Here is a 25,637-nt window from a genome sequence, read left to right as displayed (position 1 = left end):
GTCCCGAACAACATATGGGGGTAATACCAAACAACATATGTAGTAAGTGGCGGATCCAGGGGAGGATTCCGGGGGTTGGAACTTCATTTTTTCGACGATCAATGCATTTTAATTGTGACATGTAGATGGACCCCCTTTTATCCTGGGTTGTGCTCACCCCTTTTTAGAAAATGGCTGGATCTTCCCCCAGGAGTAGTTCCAAACAACGTATGGAGTAACACCGAACAATGAATGGAGTAAATATCAAACAAAGTCCATACAGTCAGTACGAAACATGCCATCTGATGTAAATATGGATTGATTGGTTTGTAATTGCGTTACGCCGCATCAGCTCAAAAGCCTATATCGCGGCGAGAGGTATTTTTAAGTTTGGGAGACTAATATGATTTGTGATGATAAAAAATGTCAAACAATGCATTTTCACATATTTAATAACTATATACAATGTTCTGTTTTGACAATATATAGTAAACATTCTATAAAGATTGTCGTTACATATTGAACCTTTCAATTATCATGCCCAATATTTGGAAAATCGCCTAACTTCATACAGTATATAAATCTAACAATTACGATGTATAATAGCAATCAGTGAATCGTATACCCAGTTATTCGTGTTTTACTTGTACTAGTCTGAGCCTTTAATCTACTTTATACATTTGGCATCAATACACTTATGAAAATCTTAACTACATAATATAAAATACATGATATACATAAATTAAAATACATATACTTGAATAATTCTTGACTACGTGAGATAAAATATATGATATTGCACAAACTGTTGAAATACTATTATTTTTTCCGAAATTTTACGGGGTGCACCAAAGACATTTAACTGAATACTGTCACTAGTACATATAAAACGAATATGGATCTAAAGTGTCTTCGTTGTCCAAAAGTTGCTGCAGTCTTCTAGACGAAACAATATTTCCAAGTTTACGACCGTTTTTCGAGTTACGCGACCTGAAGCCTGGTATCGGAGATTCGTCATCCAGTTCGCGTAGGCGACTTCTTGTCCATGGAGACTCACAATTATCAAAACCAGAATATTCGTTTTCCTCTTCGTTACTTTCATTTGCAGTTTTAGACTCTGGTTCCTTGAGATCTAGTAATGTTAAAGATACACTTTTGTTCCTCGATTCTGCATTCAAGCTGTCATCTTCCTCTTCATACTTCTCTGTTTTAGACCTATTCAGGGTATACATTTTACGTATTGGAATTCCTTTCAGGCGAAAGTATGCTTTCTGTTTGTAAATGTTTCCGTAGTGTAATCTTGGGCTCATACAGTTTTTCGTATCCTGACTTTGAGATTTTATGTCTAATGCTGGTAATTTTAAATCCACAAGTTGTCTCGTGTGACCTTTAGAAGCAATTCCAGGTTTCGTTACAGTGGTATTTTTACTACTTACATCTTTACTTCTCTGCATACTACGCATTGTGTAATATTTAGCAGTCCCAATTTTTTGTCCGGCAGGAAAGTTGCCGTGGACATATGGAAGTTGTGTAGTAGAAACACCAACAAAATCGTATTTTTGGATAGACATTTGGTATTACTCGTGAAATAATAAGTTACTCCAGATATTGTTTAATTTCAGTCACAGAATCGGTCCATAACGATCAAAATATTAGTCCGTTATAATATTTATGCCTAATTGTTCATTCCAATATAATGCTTTTCATCCTAATATAAAATTTACATTTATTTCCTCAATAACAATCGTATCTGACAGCTAATTTTCACACTTTTCCAATAACAATGCGTAAAATTTTATCAAGAAATCCTTTTACATCCACTCTACTTCTGTGGTATCCAGGTAAATGAAATAATAGAAAGTTGAAATCGATTATGAACTCAAACAATATATCTATAAAACCATAATCTTGTCATTTTAAATTTATACACCCAATGCATCTAATTCCCATTTACATGTCATATAAGTAATAATCACATTCTAAAACGAGGGAAGCACACACAATCTGTTAGGTTTAAGTATACAATGACTTCGTTTTGATGTATATGAATTATTATATTTCACAAGCTCACTTTCGGTCTCTGTTATATATTTTTCTTAAGTCTAAAATTAATTGAAGTCTATTGATAAATATACTAAATACCCACATAGAGAATCTTTTGTGTTTAATGCTCCAAAGTTTATCGCACGTAGTGATCGTTGAAATACCACGTCAACAGCTCAACAGACTATAAATAAAGAAACCCATTTTTATCCGGATGGCTTTGTTCAATTAAAGTTTTTATAATTAAAAAGCTATTGCTATATGTTATTTGTATTACAAGAAAAAAATAATAAAGTTTTCTTTACCCCATTACACAAACGGAATTAAAGTCAAACTTTTATTGGTTACACCCGAAAAAATATGGAGCTTAAAAAGGTTTAAAAGTCTAATATAAATATTTATTTTGATGAATCTCTTAGCGTGAAGTCTGATAACTTTAACGGAACATTGGGTTATGATTAGTTATTACATCTAAATGATAAACTTTGTTTGGTGTCAACACTTATTAAGCGGTCTCGTGAGGGTAGCAATGGGGCCACTCTATACAAAACAGGAGTGTGTGTACTTCATTACAATAGTAGCGTGAGTCTGCCGTGTGGTGGGCTCATTGCTTTCTTCGTCTCTTCTTTTTCGTGCAGTTTATTTTTCTTCTACTTTTCACTTCAAATGAAAAGACTGAAACTCAATATTAAGTGTAGATACATCGCATAAGTAAAACCTCTCTACTTGAAGACGAACATACACGGTAACACACATCTACAGCCCAAACCGAAATGGGGGTCTTACATTGCAAAATCATTGTTTTAACCTGTATTTATTCTTTGACGAGATAGACTATTTGCTTCAATTAAATAATCGTTTATATACATCTTGTATGACAATTCCTCAATAGTTTTGTTGAGCAGTCAATACCCCATACGTATTATATGGATAATTAACAACTATTGTATTAAAGATATTTAAATATAACAGGTTATACATACAGACACAGAAAAGAAATGTGTTAATGTTAAGTAAAAGTACACATAACAGATATCCGATTTGGTATCAATTCACAGGGAGCATTCACGAAGAAGAGTATAGCCTACTGTACAATAAAGTATTCTATAATACCATGTAACAGGGTCTTCAAAGGAGAAAAAAGTCTGACCCAGACAGATTACTAGTATACAATCATTATATCTAAGCCACACGCCAACTATCAAAATATCCTGAAATAGTATTTGTGAACTCCTAAATTGTATCCCGACCCCTGGAGCTGGGTTGACATTAAATAAATTCTGTTCAATAGTGGTATCAGTTGTGTGTATGAAGGGGATAGTCTTGTTATAACACCGAGTCATAGTTTTGCTCAACTATTCAGTGTTACCAAAAATGTGTTAGCAATGGTTGTCTTGCTTTAGCGATGAAGTGAGGTTCGACTAGAATCTGTTTAATGGTACCCGAGTTGTGTAAGCAGAGATTGTCTTGTTTTAGCATTGAGTTGAAGTCTGGCATAACTCTGTTTATTGGTCTTTGTTTTAGCATTGAGTTGAAGTGTGGCATAACTCTGTTTAGTGGTCTTGTTTTAGCATTGAGGTGAAGTCTGGCATAACTCTGTTAAGTGGTACCAGAAAGGCGTAAGCAGGGATTGTCTTGTTTAAGCATTGAGGTGAAGTTTGGTATACATTTGTTGGCTTGTTTCAGAATTGAGTTGAAGTCTGGCATAACTCTGATTAGAGGTTTCAGAGAGGTGAAAGCAGGGATTGTCCTGTTTAAGCATTGGGGTGAAGTTTGGTATACATTTGTTTAGTGGCATCAGAAGTGTACAGAACTGTGGTATCCAGGTAAATGAAATAATAGAAAGTTGAAATCGATTATGAACTCAAACAATATATCTATAAAACCATAATCTTGTCATTTTAAGAGATTGTCTTGCTTTAGCACAGAGTTGAAGTTTGGCATACATTTATTTAGTGGTATCAGAAAGGTTCAACCAGGGATTGTTTTGTTATAGCACTGAGGTAAAGTTTGGATTTAATCAGTTTAGTAGTACCAGTATCAAAAAGGCGTAAGCAGGGATTGTCTTTTTATAGCAGTGGGGTAAAGTTTGGCATGTATCGGCGTCTTCAATTAAGAAAAAACTCGGGGCCACATAGATAATAAGATTATACAATTTTTCTAGCTAAGCCACAAACAAACTTTATCAAAATATTATGTACTGCTTCTTATGAACGAATCCCATCCTGCAATTTATTTTAACCCTTTAAGTTATATGACAAATACAAGTACTTACTCTTTACTGCTTTTATAGGTTACTAAGTTGAAGGTTGATTAAAATACATTTATGTTCAGGTGTATCAGAAATGTGTAAGCACGGAGTATATATATATATATATATCTTAATTCTGTTTGGGTGAGGTTGTAATATGGAAGAGATGAATTATTCCTAAATTTATTTTGTATCAGAGCTGTGTAAGCAGGGATTGTTTTGTAATAGCACTCAGACGAGGTTTGGTTTAACTCTGTTCAGTTGTATCAGAGCTGTGTAAGCAGGGATTGTTTTGTAATAGCACTCAGACGAGGTTTGGTTTAACTCTGTTCAGTTGTATCAGAGCTGTGTAAGCAGGGGTTGTTTTGTCATAGCACTCAGATGAGGTTTTGCTTAAATCTGTTCAGTTGTATCAGCGCTGTGTAAGCAGGGATGTTTTGTAATAGCACTCTGATGAGGTTTGGCTTAACTCTGTTCAGTTGTATTAGAGTTGTGTAAGCAGGGATTGTTTTGTAATAGCTCTCAGGTGAGGTTTGGCTTAAAGCTGTTCAGTTGTATCACAGGTGTGTTAGCAGGGGTTGGCTTGTAATAGCTCTCAGGTGAGATTTGGCTTGAAGCTGTTCAGTTGCATCACAGGTGTCCAAGCAGGGTTTGTCTTGTAATAGCTCTCAAGTTAGGTTTGATTTAACTATGTTCAGTTGTATCATAGGTGTGTAAGCAGAGGTTGGCTTGTAATAGCTCTCATGTGAGGTTTGGCTGAAAACTGTTCAGTTGTATCACAGGTGTGTAAGCAGGGGTTGGCTTGTAATAGGTCTCAGTCGAGGCTTTGCGTCTCTCAGTTTAGTTGTATCACAGGTGTGCAAGCAGGGGTTGGCTTGTTATAATTTTCAGGTGAGGTTTGGCTCGACTTTTTCAGTTGTATCACATGTGTGTAAGCAGAGGTTGGCTTGTAATAGCTTTCAGGCGAGGTTTGGCTTAAAACTGTTCAGTTGCATCACAGGTGTGTAAGCAGGGGTTGGCTTGTAATAGCTCTCAGATGAGGTTTGGCTTAAAGCTGTTCAGTTGCATCACAGGTGTGCAAGCAGGGGTTGGCTTGTAATAGCTTTCATGTTAGGTTTGGTTGAAAGCTGTTCAGTTGTATCACAGATGTGTAAGCAGTGGTTGGCTTGTAATAGCTTTCATGTTTGGTTTGGCTTAAAGCTGTTCAGTTGCATCACAGGTGTCAAAGCAGGGTTTGTCTTGTAATATCTATCAGGTGAGGTTTGGCTCAACTATGTTCAGTAGCATCACAGGTGTGCAAGTAGGAGTTGGCGTGTAATAGCTCTCATGTGAGGTTTGGCTCAATTATGTTCAGTTGTATCACAGGTGTGTAAGCAGAGTTTGGCTTGTAATAGCTCTCAGGTGAGGTTCGGCATTACTCTGTTCAGTTGCATCGCAGGTGTGCAAGTAGGATATGGCTTGTAATTGCTCTAAGGTGAGGTTTGGCTCAACTATGTTCAGTTGTATCACAGGTGTGTAAGCAGGGGTTGGCTTGTAATAGCTCTCAGGTGAGGTTTGGCTTAAAGCTGTTCAGTTGTATCACAGGTGTGCAAGTAGGGATTGGCTTGTAATAGCTCTCATATGAGGTTTTGGCTGGCTTAACTATGTTCAGTTGTATCACAGGTGTGTAAGCAGGGGTTGGCTTGTAATAGCTCTCAGGTGAGGTTTGGCTTAAAGCTGTTCAGTTGTATCACAGGTGTGTAAGCAGAGTTTGGCTTGTAATAGCTCTCAGGTGAGGTTCGGCATTACTCTGTTCAGTAGCATCGCAGGTGTGCAAGTAGGATATGGCTTGTAATTGCTCTCAGGTGAGGTTTGGCTCAATTATGTTCAGTTGTATCACAGGTGTGTAAGCAGAGTTTGGCTTGTAATAGCTCTCAGGTGAGGTTCGGCATTACTCTGTTCAGTTGCATCGCAGGTGTGCAAGTAGGATATGGCTTGTAATTGCTCTCAGGTGAGGTTTGGCTCAATTATGTTCAGTTGTATCACAGGTGTGTAAGCAGGGGTTGGCTTGTAATAGCTCTCAGGTGAGGTTTGGCTTAAAGCTGTTCAGTTGTATCACAGGTGTGTAAGTAGGGATTGGCTTGTAATACCACAGGGGTAAGTTTGGTTAAATACGTTCTGTGGTTTCAGAAGTGTGTGGACAGAGTTTTTTTTTTTGTTATAGAACTTATGAACAGTTTGGCATAAATCTGTGTCATCAGAAAGGTTTAAGCAGGAATTGCCTTATTAGGGCACTGAGGTCAAGTTCAGATAAAACCTGTTGTATCAAAAGTGTTTACACAGAGTGTCTTGTAATAGCACTGAGGTGAAGTTTGGCATACATCTGTTCTGTGGTTCCAGAAAGGTGTAAGCAGGGATTGCCTTGCACTACCAAAACGTTTTGCTTAAATTATCATATTCCTCTTGTATTGTTATGGGTGTTGGCAGGGATTGTCTTGTTCCATTAATAGTACTGAGGTGAAGGTTGGCAAATATCTGTTGTGTTGTATCCAGAGTTTGTCAGATGGAATTGTAAATACTAGTAATGAGGTGAAGTGGGAAGAAATTTCTTATTATATCACAGAGGTATAGTTTTGTTCAAATCTACTCCGTGGTATCAGAGATATGCAATTAAAAGCTCATCATAAGGGTAAATATCACATTACTTATACATTGCAATGTAATGACCTTTGAAGAAGTAAATAACCCATTTTGTCTCATATTGTAACAATTTATTTGATCAAGATGTCAAAAAGAGTACCAGCTTGTCTGCATCATAAATTCAATATTATAGAACTACAACAGTTTCAGCTTCACTGGTACAAAATAAGAAATTACTTAAGGGAGTTGTGTTATTATCACCCTTGTAGTTGGAACATATTTGGCCATTGTATATTGTATCAACACATAATAAACACATTGATAATAATAATGGCTTTGTCTGTCTTATTTTAATTCGACTGGAATTAAGTAAAACATAGATACTCATCTGCTACCAAGTTTCTTTCAAAGGTGTGTTTTTAGGGAAAGTGAAATGACATTTCTAAAGTTCAATGAAATAATAACTACATCTCACCTAGCCTATCTGCAAGGTTAGCTATAATCACAGCACTGTTCAAAAGTAAATACATACACTTATACATAAATGAATGACATAACCAAATAATAATATTCAAATTGCTTCCTGTCAAATTGAAACTTCCTCTACAGAACAAATGTTTAAGAAATTTATTAATAACTTTTCAGCTTTTCATTAAACCTTTATCACACAACTGAATTGTCTGAATTATAATACTTGTTAAATATCTTAGTGGCTACATAGTGCTACGTAGATTTATGACTATTGAACGAGTAGCTAGCCTAGCTGCTATGAATATTTATGTAGCCCAATGTAGCCCTATGTAGCCGTTAAGATATTGAACGCAACCCTGGTGTTAATTCAAATTGTACTGTCACCAAATAAATTGATTGTTTCACAAATAATTACCTTTTTATAATTGTGTTTGAATGATACTATACAAAGATGAAATTATGATGTACATACACTGATGAAGTGGGGATTATGTAGAATGTATGTCCAAAGTTGGTGATCTGGATGATGTAAAGAGATTTAAAATTCACAAATCAAATTTATCATCATACATGTTTGTCATAAGATCACAATAAAAAAACATACACATGTAATGTCACAATACACATATTATGAAATAAAACACATGTGATGACTTTGTACACATGTTATGGAATAAAACACATGTGATGACTTTGTACACATGTTATGATATGAGAAAACTTGATGTAGATGGTGCATGCATGGCACATATATAAGCCTAACGTTCAATGGTAAATATACTTGTGTATCAGAAATCTCTTTCTGGTTAACTTCATAAGTAGATTATATTCATTAATAAACATATTATATATCTAGACTTGGCCTTTGTTGCTACTTTTATCATTCTTTGAATTTCTGGATTTCATCTCAATGGATATGAATAAATGATACTTTTTATTGACTTATCTCTTAACCATAGCTAATGTCATATTCTTAATTTATATTTGACCTACTTCTCCTCAATTTCAAATATAAAACTAAAACAAATTTAGTATTCTTTTAAGAGAGTTCGCTTTTCAGTTTTAATGTTATTAAATTTTCAAAAGACTAGTTAGGATAGGGTATTAATGAAGGAATCCAAAGAGCAAAAAAATATATAGGTCACCATGCCTGTTTTCGAGATATTAGCCATGCAAATTTGAAACAACAAAACCTAAACATTCATAATAACATCAATTTTCCATGAAGTTTTATAGTCCAATAAATGATCTAAAACAAACTCTACATAGTTATAGGGTATTGTTTTTCTTTTATACTGTAAAATCAGTTCACTGTATTTATATATATTGTATGTAGGGAATTTTTAAGGTTTCTCCAAATGACAACAGATCACTTAAGAAACAGAAGTTAATGTAGATTCATTTATTTTATTTTTTTTGTATTTTTTCGTGGATACTTCATTTTGTGCCACCAAAATATAAATTCAAGCACACCAGAAATTAGTACTTATAAATCAGATGAAATTGTTTTCCTGCTAATTTAAATACTTTCAAACTACTCAAACTCCATTCCCTACCAAAATAATAGTATACACCCTCTTCCCTTTCAGAATTATGATTAAAACAAATGAATAATAATAATGAGATGATGATTTTGTTCATATTTTGACAGTAAAAGTAACAAGTTTTGAAGGCTGTGTAACCCCAGTTTTAAACAATGCTCTGTGTAAGGTGCCTGTCTCTATGTCTGATTCTTGGACTTTCTTGTTTGTTCCCTTAAATAACCTGCAAAACATAAATTCCAACAGTAAGTCTATTTTTCGCATATATAATTGATATTACTCTTTATTCTTTCCCATGAAAAGATTCTTTTATTAATAAATAAAATAAAAAATAATCCCTTCAGTTATCACAATTAAAATCATCTGCCAGTAAAGGATAGTTCTGTTGAAATTAAAAGTCACAATTTGATCCATTAGAAAGCTCTTCATTTATGACAAGAAGAAGATTGATTGTCATAGTAAATGCAGTTATTTTTTTTTATTGTAGTCTTGATGAAGGCACAGGCACATGTTCCAGAGAAAAGATATGTATTAGAAATGTGAACTTACTTGAGTGGTTCAGCTTTAGCTGAAGGGGGTGTGTCATCAGTAGGTGCTGTAGTTATCACTGGTTTAGGGGCAGGAGTTTGTTTTACAACTGCTAATTTTACCTGCATTGGAATACCTGTAAAAGATTATAAGATTATTATTAATTCTGACATTTGCTCTCACATGTTGGTGTAGGTAATATTTGGAATATAAAAGATAAACATATTGTATATTTGGATTCTATCATTAATTTAATTTTATCATACTGTCATGATGCAATTACTCCACGTTTATTTTCTAGTTTTATATGACTAAACAGCGATATTAATGTGTGATGTACTGAGCGCCAGGCAACTCCAAAATAAATATAACTAGAGGCTCTAAAGAGCCTGTGTCACTCACCTGTATTTACTGATGCTTTGGAAATCAGGTATAATAAGTTTAAAATCATAATTTACAGTATAACATATCATTAGATACTATAATAATATCTAAGATTATCGCTAAAAACTGCAAAATTTCCATAAAATTACTAACTCAGGGCAGCAACCCACCAACTGGTTGTCAGATCAATCTGGAAATTTCAGGGCAGATATATCTAAATCTGATGAAATTTTTTGCCACCTGTCAGATTTGCTCTAAACGCTTCAATTTCAAAGATATAAACAAAAAACTGCATTTTACCCTATGTACTATTTTTAGCCATGTCTGTCATCTTGGTTTGCTGGCAGACCACATTGGACACATTTTTTAAACTACATACTCTTATGATGAATGTGGACAAGTTGGTTACATTTTGTCTCAGTAGTTTCAGAGGAGAAGATTTTGTAAAAGGTTCAAAAATTTAAGAAAAATTGGTAAAATTGACTATAAAGGGCAATAACTCCTGAAGGGGTCAATTGACCATTTTGGTCATTATACTTATTTGTAATCTTACTTTGCTGAACATTACTGCTGTTTACAGTTTATCTCTATCTATTATAATATTCAAAATAAACAAAAACAGCAAAATTTCCATAAAATTACCAATTAAGGGGTAGCAACCCAACAACCGATTGTCTTGATTCATCTGAAAATTTAAGGGCAGTTAGATATTAACTTGATAAACAATTTTAACCCATGTCAGATTTGCGTTAAATGCTGTGGTTTCAGAGTTAGAAGCCAAAATCTTTATTTTACCCCTATGTTCTGTTTAAAGCATCATGACCAGGACAACAGACACATTTTTAAACTACATACCCCCCTAATGATGATTGTGGAAAAGTTTGTTTGAATTTGCCTTCGTAGTTTTAGAGGAGAAGATTTTGGTAAAAGATTACAAAAATTTACGAAAAATTGTTAAAAATTGACTTTTTTTGTAAAAGTTTTTGAAAATGATGACGGACAAAAAGTGATGAGAAAAACTCACTTGGCACTTCGGGCCAGGTGAGCTTAAAATAAAATCAGCTCTGCTAACAGTATCGTTTTTTTTTATTTTATTGATTCTCTACTAATCTCTAAGTATTGTTTTTCATTCACTTAATCTTGAATATCACTACATATTTATATGTGTAACCTGTTCTCAAATGTCTGTGCATCTCTTTGAGTGATTTTGTATTGATATCAATTCCCTACTCACTAAAAATTAAATTCCAGAGTATCTCTTTATGTCTTTAGTATGGAGCATAACATTAACTCTAATATTCCAAAACAATTAGATGTAAAGAAAGTATTACCATCTAACTCTCTGTTATGGTATTTCTGTATGGCTTTGGTAGCATCCTCTTTCTGTACATACATAACTTCTCCTATACCTTCCTTAATAAGTCTGGCTCTCTTCATAGCTCCTACTGCACCAAATAATTCCTAAAATTAGTGGATATTATTAGAAAAAGTACCCATCATCTTCTACACTAAATATAATATTTCTTATTAAAGCAAGATGGAAGGCAGTGTTTATCTCTTACAAATAAAGTTTTGACTTTAAATGACAATTCTCCTATTTCTTCAATTTCACAACAAGAGTTTCCTTGCGTAATGTCCCATTTTATTCATTTGCAGATGTTAATTTTACATAACAGCTTTCATGATTCAAGGTAATTGTGAGATTGGTAAACTGACATTTATTGATGTTAGCTTAATGTCAAGCAGAAAATATTTTTTTAAAAGGTATATTCAGGATGTTGATAAATAAGAAATGCAAACAATGTTTAGATTATAAGACATTGATGAAAAATTTCATTCTCAGATTAGAAGGTATTATCTTCAGTAAGTGAAGTCAAATTGATATTAAATACTCAGCAGATACAAAAATTACACTGTACAACAAGTTTTTGACCAAATCATTTTTCAATACAGAAGCTGAGAAATAAGTAAGGCCAAAAAAAAATATATGTCTGTTTCCTGTTTCCCGACCGACCCTGACTCAAACCCCCCGACCCTAGATCTTTTTATTCAATTCCGGGTCAGTCGAACAAGGAATCAAATTGATGTGGCCTAATATATAATAAGAAAAATACAATAGATGTCTTACAACAATGTCATCTTGACTGACAACAGGATGGAGGTTAGTAATGGAAATCTTATATCCTTGTAATCCTCCTAATGATTGGGCTAAATCTGGTACCTGAAATATATAAATTATGTATACAGTAAATAGGTAAGCTGATGTCACAATTCATAGTAGAGAGGTGTAACTGTGTTCTTAAATATAAAGATGATAGGTATGATGTTCTGTTTACAATAACTTAGTGTTAGATCTTACAATGGCTTGTAATTTGAACTAATAATGTTTGAAAATGAAATTCAAAGTTTCTAGCTTGACTGGATATAATTTAAATAAACATAATTATTACATAACAGTATCTGTGTTATAGTTGTGAAAATGTTTTTAAAGAGTTGTAAATTTTAAACAGACAAGCATAAGATAAACAAAATCTTGATTTTCTAAATATTTCATTTTGATCTAGTTCAGTCATTTCATTTAATATTTTATAGTATGTATTTCTATGTTGAATTGTTATACTATGTGATTCATAAGTGTTTCTTGTTTCTCGTTTTTAAATAATTTTTTTATGGGTATTTGATTGTTAGTTGTCCTGTTTAAATTGTTTTATACTAGTCATTTTAGGCCCTTTACAGCTTGCTGTTCAGTGTGAGCCAAGGCTCTGTGTTGAAGGCTGTACTTTGACATATAATGGTTTTACTTTTTACACATTGCAACTTGGATGGAGAGTGCTCTCATTGGCACTCATACTACATTTTCTTATTTCTATGTAAATATATATCCTAATAAAAAGGACAACATATCCGTAAACCTTTTGTGAACCTCACCTGGTCTGCACTTACAGCTGTTCTTATTTCCTGTTTAATTAACTTAGGTTTCTTAATAACATCAACCATATCTGCTACCATGGTACTTTTAGCAAACTTTAAAGGTCCACTAGCTAACTTAAGTGGACCTGAACTAGCAAATTTGAGTGGTCCCTGTGATGGAGCTTTCCTTTTCACTGCTACTGGTGCTGGTTTGATTGGGGGCTTAGAAGTAATTACAGGTATAGGCTGTGGACGTAATGTTTGTGGATATTTGACAGTCAGTGTTTTTTCTGTGGCATGCATTTTTGGTTGACCACCATAATGGTACCCAACAGGCTCATCATAATACTCCTCTACTGATGGTTCTTCCAAGGTTTCGTATTCCTCATTTTGGACTTTAAAAACCTGACCTCTTCCACTGGTTATCTGTAGATTTTGATGGTAAATATATGAAAGCATTTACTACAGAAAGAATTGAGAGCATTTTTGATTAGGAATATGAGAATTTTTACTTCTTTTGCTGATTACAAATAATAAAGCAATTTTATTTAAAAAGCTTTAATACACTTATAGTTTAATGTCCTGTAAATTTATGTGAATCTTTACTTTAGCTTGAAAAATGTGAACCTCATACTATTTTTGGTTTTCAACTATATTATTAGTTTGTTTTATATCTACTACAAGTTTGAACTGATCCTTTTAGGGCTGTTCTAGAAAATATTATGCCCCAGGGAAGGCAATATTTTTAATTCTTGTGGGTGGTTGTATTCAAAATACCAAAATGCAAAGGTAGTGTTGTTCTAAAAAAAAATTAAAGTGTCTTCCCTGGGGGGACATAATGTTTTCTTGAACAGCCCTTAGTAACTTTTCGTAAGATACATAACTTACTTGAGATTGTGTGTTGTCAATATTTCTTGTAATGGTCATGGCATTACCAGACATCTGGACACCTTGTCGAGATCCCTGACCTCCAAGCTAAAAACAAAAGAAGGAAATATGGTTACTAAGTATCTGTAATTAGGGTAGTAAACATATTTCTAGAATTAACAAATTAATTCATTAAAATGTCCCTTGAGGAGCACACTTTTTATCCATTTAAACTGAACTTGTATACATTTCATTAATTAATTTTATACCTCTATAACGGTCAAAGTGACACCACCAAAGTTCAAACTTGATCTGTTTTTTTGTGGTTATAAGCATTATGTTTAAGTTTTGAATAATTTGGTTGAGACAAACTTTAGAGAACAGAAGTTTGGGAGCTACGTTCTGTCGGACAGACATAGGTAAAGCTTTAAGCCCCTCTCCTACGGCGAGGGCATAAAAATGTCTTACAAGAACTGTGTTTTAATTCTTATATACAATCAAAGAGCTTGGCAACACTCTTGAGGATAAGGATCATTGTGAAAAGCAAGGAAACATATAAAGGAAATATTTTGATATGAGTAATCTCCCTTTGTTCAAAATTGTAGGAGATTTTCTTAATTGAACAAAAAAGGTTTTCTGGACAAGTATGGTATTACACACATATTAACCTTACTGTCCTTACAAACATAGGTACCCACTGGGTGTTATATATGTACCTATCCAACCAGTGACAGTTGACATTATATATAACAGTCCTTAGTGCAAATCTTTACACCAGAAAACTTTTTATTTTTAATTCTTACTTACTGTTCTTGTTATTTTGAAATTTGTAGATCCATTATTATGATTTCCAGCATGACCAGTATTTATCTGCAATAATAAAAATGGTTTAACTGCATATAACTGAATACTAAGTTGACCTGAACAAAGAAGATAAATGGAGAGTCCTGGCCATCCGTTGAAGTTTGCATCTGCCACCAGCATGACTAGTTTTAAAAAGAAATCTTTATGGAGCTGCATAATTTGTATATTTGCAAATCATCTACAATGTGTGGGTTTGAAAGGAGATGCAGTTTTTATCAGACCCCATTGAAGGGCATGCTATAAATAGAAAGACATCACAACTGGGAAAACTGTTGTCTTATGAATATTAAGACCACTAATATGGCAATGGCTATTATGGAGATATATATAACATTTCATGTTTGACATTAATGAATGTTCTATAAATAACACAGCTCCATGAGTACCATCCATTGGTGTCTGTTGCAGTAGGGAAACCTAAACTATTCTCAATACCTGTTACTGCAGTATATATTTTATTTGCTGTAAATATATACATGAACTTTTTACATTTGTGTTTTTGCATCAGATACGAGGACGATTGTTACAGCTTTTAAGATCACAATCCTAGAGCATCGTCCCCTTGGTGTCTGTTGCAGCTAAACAATCATTTATATTTATGCATTTACCAGAAAATATTATAAAATCAAGTGATAAAAAAAATAAGTAAATAAATAAATAAAAAAAAGTTTGCCACATCTCTTGAATACTTTTTTATCTAACAAATAATACCTGTATGACTTTATTTCAATAGTTTATTATACAATGTTATGTAAAATACTGCATGTTGTATCAATTATTTATATTTTTCTGTGTATATGCCCCTCTTGGGACCTAATTTGGAAAATAAAATTTATCTTATCTTATCTTATAATCATGATAATAAAACTAAATGATATCCTGGCATGGTATATAAAGATTTTAAAACTCAAATGTAAGGCTTAAACATATAAGCTACATGTATCTATCCTCTATCTTCCTATGAAGACAATGATGAAAACCTACCTGAGATGGAGCATTACAAATGTTTCTTGTTATTGTCATGGAATTACCAGACATTTGTACACCTCCAGAAGAATTACCTTGATTTCCAATCTGAAATAGCAATAAACTTATAGTCAAAATTGTAGTCAACCAAGTTTGTAAACGATTTAATAAATACAAAATGTTATGCTCGGAGGTCAAAAGTCATGTTGAAAGCATATTTTTCCATAAAAACTGTACTAATTACTACCAGGTATAAAAATTTATACAGTGTAGTTATCTAAAGTTGTTTTTCTAAAGTTGTTAATATTCATCCACTTACATCAAGTAAAATATTAAAGTTTATTAACTTTCAAAAACAAATTTTGGACAAAAATAAAGAAATATCTGAGCTTCAAATCATTATTTTTGTTTAAGTATTAACTTTAATACTAGTAATTGCAACTTTAAAGCTATCAGTGGCGGATCCAGAGGGGGGGTTCCGGGGGTGCGCACCCCCCTTTATTTTTGCCGATCAATGCATTTGTATCGGGACATATGTTTTGCACCCCCCCTTTGCCCTGGGTTAGCACCCCCCCCCCCTTTCGAAAATTCCTGCATTCGCCCCTGGCTACCATGCATACAACATGTGCATAAGTAAAAAACATGAGGAATATGAATCTTCTGTTCATATTGGACACCATAGTTAGAATTAGATAGCTATTTTTAGCTTTCAATAAAAGCAACGGCTTTTGTCTCTCTAACTTTTGCTGATGATGATAATTTATGCTTGGTCCCATTAAAGTATGATGTCTATTATTATAAGAACAGTTGACTAGTCATACATAGTCAAAGACATCAGATACTTACAGTTCTGGTAAAGCCAGTATTTGTCTTGCCTCCAGAATTGATTGTTCTAGTAAAGTCTGGACTTGTTTTGACTTCAGTATTGATTGTTTTAAATGTTTTACCAAGTCCTGTTATAATCACTTTTCCACTGTTATCACGGTTATTGTTCTGTTTATTTTTGTTTTGTTGAATTTTCATTCTAGCATCAGATAATTTAGCTTTGGCTGCTAGTTTGTCACGTGCATCATTTGGACGTTTAGCAGCAGCTATTTTGTCTCTTGCATCAAAAGCTGTCTTATTAAAAACCGAAAGATTTTTATTTTGAAACGACACAGAAATGGGTTTGATATTGGATTTATCCTGTAATCCTTTATTTTTACGAGTTTGTAATGACATAATGTTGTTTTTTTTAGTTTGCAGAGACAAACGCCCATTCCTCTGCTTTTGCATCATAACATTTTTCGGACTCCTAAATGTTGCTCTGTTTGTCCTTGGAGACCGATTTGTCTGTTTTTGGAATTTAACTTTTCCTTTTACAAAACTTTTGCCTGCTCTGCTTTCATTTCCAGTATTCCTAAAATAAAAATTGATATCAATATAAACATAGTTGCAGCCTAATGTTTCATACAACCCTCATAAAAAAACAATAGCATACAGATTCACAACAGTTAAGAAATTGAATCTACTGCAAATATATATATGTTCCATCAGAATCTAAGTTTAAAACAAAACTCAACAATTGAAATTAATAAATATAAATATTTGTGTTGATCCTACTATCAAATTGTTAACTCCTCACTGACCCTGAAAAGCTGCTTTTCTGGATAACGATCGCGAGAAGCCAAAATTAAACATATCGTCAAAATATTGACACAGTATGTACAGTTCCTAAACTGTGACTGTTCTTTACAATTAATGCTGGCTTGTCAAATTTTTCATTTCTTGCTGCATGTTTTCCTTCAGTCTTCAAGGAAAGAAATAATACTGAATAAAAAATGAAAACATCTCTTTTGTGTTACATAAATGTAGTATGATAAGAATAACACATGAAATAATAAAATTAAAATACCTCAATCGAAATTTACTTATATACTGCTGAGTGAGTGACAAATTGATGTGTAAATCAAAGTTCGACGAGAGGAAATAAACTCTTGCTCTATCTTGATTGGCAACAAAACAAAGATGTATATATTTCAGACTTAACTTTTGGCTTCTAATTTTCTCAATATAAACGCATGAAATATGAACCCTTTCTGCAGGAATTTTATAGGATATTCACTTCTTTGTAAAATTTACCCAGTACTTGTTTATTTCTCATATTTTGTCATAAAAGCACACACTGTCAATGTATACATATACATAAAAAATTATAGTCTTTGAGTTTCATAGAAGGCAAGAAAACTTCCACTAAAAGGGCAAGCAGTGGAGTTGTCACTAGATCTGATTTCATGGATTTTGCCAGTGACGCCTGAGGTAAAACTAGCAACATAAAATTGTAGAACACTTTACACAGCTATTATTGTTGCTTGAAAAGTGAGGCATTTGCATCCATGGACTAAGATTCTGGACAAAGGGACAACAACTGCAGTGCACCAAAGAATAAATATAATTGGAAAGTGAACAAGACACCAAAAATAATTGTTACTCTTAGATGAGATGAAATGTATTCTTTGTTAAATCAGATATGTTTCCTTGATGTTTTTAGTCAAACTTACATGTAAAGAGAAGACACAATGATTTGTGACCAAAAAGTCTAAGTTTCATTAATTGAGAGGAGGATACATTATAACATTCCGTCAGCAAACTGTTAACCATATTCACTCTTGAAACCCCAGAGGTGAATTTCCAGAATGGATATATATATATAATCCTTACTGTAATTTATTCAAATCCAGATAAGATCTGAAATTACACAACTTTTTCATAGCATCACAAAGCAGTTGAAGCATAATGTATCTTGGTCCCTATTTAGATAATATATATTGTGCACCAAATATTCAAATATATATTGGAACTGTGTTCAACTTTTTGACCTCATCAACACTTCTAACAGAGATTTCATGAATTTAATAAGAAAATCATGGAAAACCGATTGACAGGCCTAGGTTAACAGAACAGCTGAATTGTGTTTAATCAAGACTAAAAGAAACTATTCAGGCATACATTTGTATAAATCTTAAATGGAATGGTTACAATTGACAATTAATATGATTAAGGATATTATTGTTAATTTTACAATGAAAAAAAACCAACCAATATGTCAGCCTAATCTTGATGCCTAACAATGTGAATGAAATGTAGGAATGAAGTACCGCGTATTAGTTATCACGTATTTGTAATTAGATTTAAAATTGTGATGGGTGTGAATACCCAATGGGACCCCGGGGCAAACATGCAAAAGTGTAACAGGCAAGAAGGGGGATAGGAGGGGTCTTGATCCTGAAATCCCCACTTAAAAAAGGAAATCCTGAGGTCCCAAGTTTTTAAAAAAGCAAATCCCGACATCCCGAAAAAAGGATTCCTGGATCCCGAAATCCTGAGCTTAAAAACACCCGATCCCGGAGTCCCGATATCCTAGCATCATATGGTATCGATGGAAACATACTTGCATGGTTAGAAGCTTGGCTGACACAAAGAGAACAACAAGTCACACTGGAAGGAGAAAGATCAAGTACTGCTAAAGTAACATCTGGCGTACCACAGGGAACAGTGTTAGGACCATTGCAGTTTCTCCTATACATAAACGACATCGGGAATGACATAACATCAAAAATTCGCCTGTTTGCAGATGATAGCCTACTCTACCTAGCAATCTCGTCAAAGGATGACTGCAAACATCTACAAGAAGATCTCGACAAAATGGTAAAATGGACAAAAATTTGGCAAATGATATTCAATCCTTCAAAATGCTATGTCCTTACAATAACCAAAAAAAGGAAAACCATCAACTTCAACTACAACATCAATGGTCATATCCTGGAATCAGTTGCATCAAACCCATACCTAGGAGCTGAACTCACCAACACCATGTCATGGGACAAACAAGTTAACAAAGTTGTCACCAAAGGAAATAAAGCACTAGGCTTCATACGAAGAAATGTTGGATCATGTCCAGAGGCAGTTAAAAAACAAGCCTATCTTGCCCTTGTCCGACCGCACCTTGAATACGCTTGCAGCGCATGGGACCCTCACCTACAAAAACATATTTATCAGATTGAGATGGTCCAACGCCGTGCAGCACGCTTTATCAAAAGCAATTATTCAAGGGAGCCTGGAACAGTAACAACTCTTCTAGAAGAATTAAATCTAACACCACTAGAAATAAGAAGAAAAGAAGCACGTATAACACTCTTTCATAAAGCCATCCATGAAAGAGTTGCTATACCTATTCCAACTCACATTATAAAACCAAGAAGAACGTCGAGACTCCACCAACCGAACACTAAAAGATATGTACAAATCAGGCCAAACAAAGATATCTACAAATACAGCTTTTTCCCTAGGACCATCAGAGACTGGAATAAACTACCAGATGAACTATTAGAGATCGAGAGCAGTGAGGAATTCAAGACCAAACTCACCAAGCTCCTCTGTAGTGGCTAGCAACACAGACAGTAGATACTGGTAGAAAATGTTTTTAACCTGCACCTGGCTGTATATAAATTTTTAGCACAATTTTGGAACCATTGTTTGTAAATATAGAAGTTTATTGTCATGTTGGAGGACGTCAAAAGTTAAAACTATACTTGAGTGATGGGTCGAAGTACCCTTTTCAAGTGACGACATAGCTCCGCTATGTCGTAGATGTAGATGTAAAGGTCCTATCATCATCCCCTCTCAGGCAAGAGCAGACCTGAAAGTGGAATAATACAAACGTTTCAAGAGACAAGCATCATCCATGAGAGTTTTTCATGGTTTTTGCAGCTTTACTTCCAGTGTTAATTGTGGGGTAGCTATGAAAAATCACTATAAGTTTCCTAAAATCATCAATATTTATTTTGCTTTCTGTTCTATCATGTTTGCTATGAAACTGCTATTGGTTTTTGTTTTCCTTGTAATGCTACTCGTTGGTGTTTATTGGATTACAAAAATGTTGTTTGCTATTTTGTTGTTGGTGAAAAGATAAGAATCTCTTAAGAATTATGTTAAATGCTTTTTCAGTACCTAATTTTAACAGTAAAGTTCTTTTTCTGAATGTAATCATCTAAAGATACGTCCGCCATCTTTAAAATGTGGGAAATATTTGCGGAACTTCTCGGATTATTTCCTTTTCTTTCATACAATTTGAATTTCTCTAGATCTTTCGATACATGTTGGAGCTCAAAAGCACACACTCCTTTCCACAAATTTATACAGAACACTTTTGGGATCAGAAACAGGTAAACACAACTGTGCTTTATTAATCAAAGACAAGCACTTTTACAATATCAATTTTTATGTATACAGTATATAGTTAAAATAAATAATTCCATGACCAGTATTGTGATGGTAATATTTTTCACCAATCAGCAAAAAAAAAAAAAATTTATAATTCATAACATCTGTATCTGTATTTCTCACTTCTTTATATGGATGGTTACGTCACAGATTCATTTTGGCTATTGTGTGACGGGTTGGTCTATGCATAAATAAGTCTTGCTTGCTGAGGGGTTTGTAGTCCAAATAATTATGACGTCTTGAAAGGCTATTATAATTTTTTTCTTTTACGCCTTACTTCGACGTAAGGCGTCAAAGAAAAAAATTATAATAGCCTTTCAAGACGTCATAATTATTTGGACTAAGGGGTTTGTAAAGCCTGTATTGCCTACAGTGTACTAAAAGAAGACTATACTACTGTAATTCCATATATAATACAAGTTAAATTGATTTGTAACCTGTTCTTACAAAATCATCTGTGTCTCCAACAGCACTCAAACCAGTATCCTCTGCGTTACGGTCTTGGGTCCGTTCACCCTAGGTGCATTTGCCCTGATCAGTTCGTTAGCCCTGGTTGCCCTAGCTGGGTTTGTTCTCTCGACTTTTATTTAAAGATGTCAAAAGTAAGACTCATTATCATCTATAAAAGTTTAATATTAGAATTATTTAGATATTTGAGGTAATAAAGGAATTCTCTGTTCTGTCAGGCATCTAGTGATTTGTCAAACAGTAATTGTTGCAACCGCTAGCCTAGTGTCAAATTGGTTATTATTTTACAGTGATTCGTCAAAATATTCTTATTGTGATTCATCAGAAGTCTCAAATAATTTGTTACTGTCATTTTTTGAAAAAAACAATGTCATTCTTTAAAATCAATTGATTTTTCTTATTGTTTAAAAGAAAATGTACATTTGATCAACATGCACCAAATATTACTGTTATTATACATTTGTAACATCATTTGGCAAAATTTTTTGCTGTATGGTCATGAAGGTATCCCCATTAACCCCACTGAAAGGGCTGAGTCACCTTAAAGAAAGTATATTTTATCATCATCCATAAAGAAAATACCGTTATTGTCATTAGGCAAGCTTTTTTTACAGTTATTCATAATGATAGTACATGTACCACCATTATGACCCTCATATTTATATGATATAAATTCTTTTAATTCATGGATATGCAGTGGCATGGAAATAATTATAAGTTGGGTGGCTAGTTTTGGAGTATTAATGACATAAATTGGTCATTATAATAAATTTACATTTTGTTTTGATAAACTAGTCAGCTTGGAATGAGAAAAGAACACTTATGTGCAAGTAGATATAAGAAGATGTGGTATGAGTGCCAATGAGACAACACTCTCATCCAAGTCACAATTATAGGTCAAAGTATGGTCTTCAACACAAGGCCTTGGCTCACACTGAACAGCAAGCTATAAAGCTCACACATGACATGTATAAAATCATTCAAAAGGGAAAACCAACAGTCTAGTAATCTATAAGAAAAAAGAGAATAAAACAAGAAACACTCATATGAACCATATCAACAAATGACAAATACCTAACATCAGATTCCTGACTAAGGACAGTTCATTTGTTATTAAATGAAATAAATTGACTGACTAGAATTATAAAAATTGTTAACAAATTGCTGATAAATACAATGTATTCCATTAAGGATTTCTATACAAATCCTTGAATATTATCTACTATGCAAATTAAAGGAAAATAATTATTTGCTTGCATCAACACAAATATACAGCAAATTTTTCAACAAACTTTAAAATACTCTGTTCAAATAATAAACATTATCCAACTAGAAAATGCACAATAGAAAGAAATAAAACATCAGGGCAAATGAACCCTGGGCGAACAGGTACTAGGGCATAGTAGGGGGAACATGATTCAATTCAGCATGTAAACCAAGTGAGCTGAAGGGGTTCTTCTCTAGCTCAATAACTTTAATATGGCTGATTTGGAATCTACTTGTATGTATATATATACCAAGGGAAGCAAACCCGTGACAGATTAGAAGCTGAAAATGTTACAATGTCTTATGTATTGAAGTAACTGTACCTAAAATTGTGCAGAGTACCCCATTTTCTCCCATTTTGCATCAGCTACAGATATCTTACAGGTTTTCTGCATTTTTGCGCCTGTCCCAAATCAGGAGCCTCTGGACTTTGTTAGTCTTGTATTATTTTAACTTTTAGTTTCATGTATACAATTTGGAGTTAAGTATGGCGTTCATTATCACTGAACTAGTATATATTTGTTATGAGGCCAGCTGAGAGACGCCTCCAGGTGCGGGAATTTTTTGTTGCATTGAAGACCTGTTGTTGACCTTCTGCTGTTGTCTGCTCTATGGTTGGGTTGTTGTCTCTTTGGCACATTCCCCATTTTCATTCTCAATTTTATTTCAGAATCTGTTTTCGGGAGTCAGTTTTGGGAGCTGTTTTCTGTATGTCCCAACCTTAGAATTCCCTATTTAGTGTTTTGAGGAATATTTTTGCCAGCTTCCTCACTACTTATTCACAGGAATTACTTTGGTGGTAGATTGTTTGTGAGCTTTGAGGTTAGAAACCCAGGCTTTGTCAAACCGAAGTCTAAAGCTGGACAGTGGTATTTGCTGCTACTCTTTCCCATGTCTTAGAATAAAATTGATATTATAGATTTCACTAATATTGTGGTCAAATAAACTCTATTTTATTTTTTTCTTCAGACAAAAATGAGTGACAAACAAGGAAGAGGAAAGAAAAGACCAAAATCTTATTATTTAAAATGTGCCCACAAGAAAGTATCACATGGAAACAACCTGGACACAGACATGAGAGGATTTCTTGTTACTTGTAATGGCAACGAGAAACAAGCTGTTAGAGAAATGTACAACTTATTAAATGAATATGCTGATAAGTTGTATGGACCAGAAGAGGTTTGTGTCAGTGTGTCAGTTTTTCTTAAGTTGGTACATTACACTACAGGGAGATAACTCTGTAAAATCAGCTGAACATTTTCATTATGTTGCATTGTTAAGAAAACATAATGAGTGTTTGACGAACTGCTATATATATCCAAACAATTTTTTTCTGATAATGTGCTTTGGTCAATTTTTTTGAAATTTTGATATTTTTGTCAAAGGGTCAAAATACATATTTTGTCAAAATTTTATGTAAATGAAACGAGCCAAATTAATTTAAGTCAAGGTGTTGGGTTTCACGTGCACCTTAATTGTTTTTCTTGTTATTAACTAGTATTTTTAGGTGCAGGTTGGGAATCATTATTTCTAGCATGAAGCATGAAGTGTGATATAAAAATAAGGAGATGTGGCATGATTGTCAATGAGACAACTATCCACAAAAGTTCAATAGAAGTAGACACAAGCAATTATAGGAAACAGTATGGTGCTTCCATAATGGGGAAAAGTCGATACCATATGGTATTGTTTACTATTCAAGGTTCATTGACGACCCATTGGACAAACACATAAGAAATACGACTGGATCAATAATGTTTCTGAGTGCTAACTCTCCTCTAACTTATGACAATTGTGCAACATTGCATTTTAAGAAAAATCCTTAGAAAACAGTTGGAGAAGGCTTCACTCACTGTATTGTCATAAAGCATAAAAAATAACCAACAAAAATACAAAACACATATTGTATCAATCTAAGAGTACTTTCCATACTAAAGCTAATTCAGAATCAATAACAAGGAATAAATAAGTAATCTTTTCCTATACTAATGAAACAAATTTTCTGTTTTAGAACACAAGTACTGCTGATCAAAACAAAAGTGACAACAGTGATAGTGAAGACGAGGATGTAGAAGCAGCCATGAAGAAAGAAGTAGATGCCATTAAACAAGTCAGAACAAGAGAGAGACGATTTCAGAATACTAATACTAAGTCGAGAAATACTATTTTCATCAAAACTATTTTAGACGATCCAAGCACACTAGCACATACAATTTTGTCAGACATTTGTACAAATGGTGTACAGAAATCTAGATATGCTATTAGGATGCTCCCTATTGCTGAGATATGTAAAGCTCGTTTAGATGATATGGAAGCATGTGGGAAAACTTTATTTAAAAAGTATTTTGAAACTCCTTTTGGGACAGGATTAAGTTATACTACTGTTTTTACAAGGCGAAATAATAATGAAATCTCTAGGGAAACAGTTATTCCAAAGTTAGGACATATAATTAAGGACTTTAATCCCCTACACAGAGTTAATCATGTAACCCCAGATTATGTAATTCTGGTTGAAATTATAGGCAAATTATGTTGTTTGAGTGTTGTGAAAGATTTCTTTAAGTTTAAAAAATATAATTTGATTGAAGCTAGTAAAATCAAAGCTATTGCTGCTGCTGACACAGCCAACAAATCAAACACAGAAGGTGAAGCAAATCTGCCATGTGGTGAAAATGCAGAAGAAGTTGGAAAAGTATCTGATGATTCAGAAACAGTTAAGGATGAAGGTCCTGATGTTTGTAATACCACAGAGACTTGTTCTAATCTCGAAGAAACAGCAACGGTTGAAACAAACGATACACTTAACATTGAAAACCCTGAACTAAAAGATTGCAATGCTGAAACAGCAAAACAAGAGGAAAACAGTGGCATAAATCAGTAGAGAAAAAGGAAAGGAGAAAGTTTATCAAGAGAGAGAACTGTAGTCATGGATAATGTATGTAAGGCAGATTACCCTGATTTATTGAAAACCCATACTGTAGTTATGAAAGATTTGGAAAGAAGTGAAACAGTTGTAATGGCCTCTTTACCCAAGTCAGAAACTATCATTATGGAAAGCATGACAGAAAGTGTAATGGATGCATTGTCTAAAGGTGAAAGCGTTATGGACATGGGCGCAAGCAGTGAAAGTGTGATGGAAGTTTTAACAACAAAAGAAAGTGTAATGGACAGTTTTTAGTTATAAAATTTAGATTTAAATAAAACAAGTTATCTTGTCA

The 25,637-nt window shown here is 33.7% G+C and overlaps 3 protein-coding genes across 5 annotated transcripts; 1 reads left to right on the top strand and 2 right to left on the bottom strand.

Moving 5' to 3' along the window:
* Positions 1-436: 436 nt before the first annotated feature.
* LOC134725569 (uncharacterized) lies at positions 437-2,533 on the bottom strand. Of its 2 annotated transcripts, none has more exons than XM_063589499.1 (2): positions 2,328-2,533; positions 437-1,807 (listed from the first exon to the last, which is right to left on the bottom strand). In XM_063589499.1, the coding sequence occupies exon 2, from the start codon at positions 1,548-1,550 to the stop codon at positions 855-857; it is 696 nt and encodes a 231-aa protein (XP_063445569.1). In that variant the 5' UTR covers positions 1,551-1,807; positions 2,328-2,533; the 3' UTR covers positions 437-854. The 2 variants fall into 2 exon arrangements, with proteins under 2 accessions (XP_063445569.1, XP_063445568.1); XM_063589498.1 differs by lacking the exon at positions 2,328-2,533 and adding an exon at positions 2,126-2,321.
* A 4,700-nt stretch (positions 2,534-7,233) lies between these two features.
* On the bottom strand, positions 7,234-20,500 carry LOC134725568 (uncharacterized). Of its 2 annotated transcripts, none has more exons than XM_063589496.1 (10): positions 20,413-20,500; positions 16,270-16,822; positions 15,442-15,531; positions 14,401-14,463; positions 13,615-13,701; positions 12,745-13,152; positions 11,945-12,037; positions 11,148-11,277; positions 9,454-9,568; positions 7,234-9,127 (listed from the first exon to the last, which is right to left on the bottom strand). In XM_063589496.1, exons 1-10 carry the CDS (start codon positions 20,469-20,471, stop codon positions 9,001-9,003), a joined length of 1,725 nt encoding a protein of 574 aa, XP_063445566.1. In that variant the 5' UTR covers positions 20,472-20,500; the 3' UTR covers positions 7,234-9,000. The 2 variants fall into 2 exon arrangements, with proteins under 2 accessions (XP_063445566.1, XP_063445567.1); XM_063589497.1 differs by having other exon boundaries at positions 12,760-13,152.
* Positions 20,501-20,547: 47 nt separating this feature from the next.
* Positions 20,548-25,637, top strand: LOC134725566 (THUMP domain-containing protein 1-like). The gene is made up of 3 exons (XM_063589495.1): positions 20,548-20,627; positions 23,389-23,598; positions 24,431-25,637. The coding sequence occupies exons 1-3, from the start codon at positions 20,559-20,561 to the stop codon at positions 25,298-25,300; spliced, it is 1,149 nt and encodes a 382-aa protein (XP_063445565.1). The 5' UTR covers positions 20,548-20,558; the 3' UTR covers positions 25,301-25,637.

Source organism: Mytilus trossulus, chromosome 7 (assembly GCF_036588685.1).
Source record: "Mytilus trossulus isolate FHL-02 chromosome 7, PNRI_Mtr1.1.1.hap1, whole genome shotgun sequence".
Classification (NCBI taxonomy): Eukaryota; Metazoa; Mollusca; class Bivalvia; order Mytilida; family Mytilidae; genus Mytilus; species Mytilus trossulus.
The sequence above is the reverse complement of the archived record's forward strand: the minus strand, read 5'-3'. Positions and strand labels throughout refer to the sequence as shown.

Coding starts and splice junctions, on each gene's coding strand:
- LOC134725568 (XM_063589496.1), bottom strand. CDS start 20,471: ATGGCGGACGTATCTTTAGATGATTACATTCAGAAAAAGAACTTTACT. Junction 16,823..20,412: donor AACTTTACTGTTAAAATTAG/GTACTGAAAAAG, acceptor TTTTTATTTTAG/GAATACTGGAAATGAAAGCA. Junction 13,702..14,400: donor ATTTCAAAATAACAAGAACA/GTAAGTAAGAAT, acceptor TTTTGTTTTTAG/CTTGGAGGTCAGGGATCTCG.
- LOC134725569 (XM_063589499.1), bottom strand. CDS start 1,550: ATGTCTATCCAAAAATACGATTTTGTTGGTGTTTCTACTACACAACTT.
- LOC134725566 (XM_063589495.1), top strand. CDS start 20,559: ATGTTGGAGCTCAAAAGCACACACTCCTTTCCACAAATTTATACAGAA. Junction 20,628..23,388: donor ACTTTTGGGATCAGAAACAG/GTAAACACAACT, acceptor TTTTTTCTTCAG/ACAAAAATGAGTGACAAACA. Junction 23,599..24,430: donor AGTTGTATGGACCAGAAGAG/GTTTGTGTCAGT, acceptor TTTCTGTTTTAG/AACACAAGTACTGCTGATCA.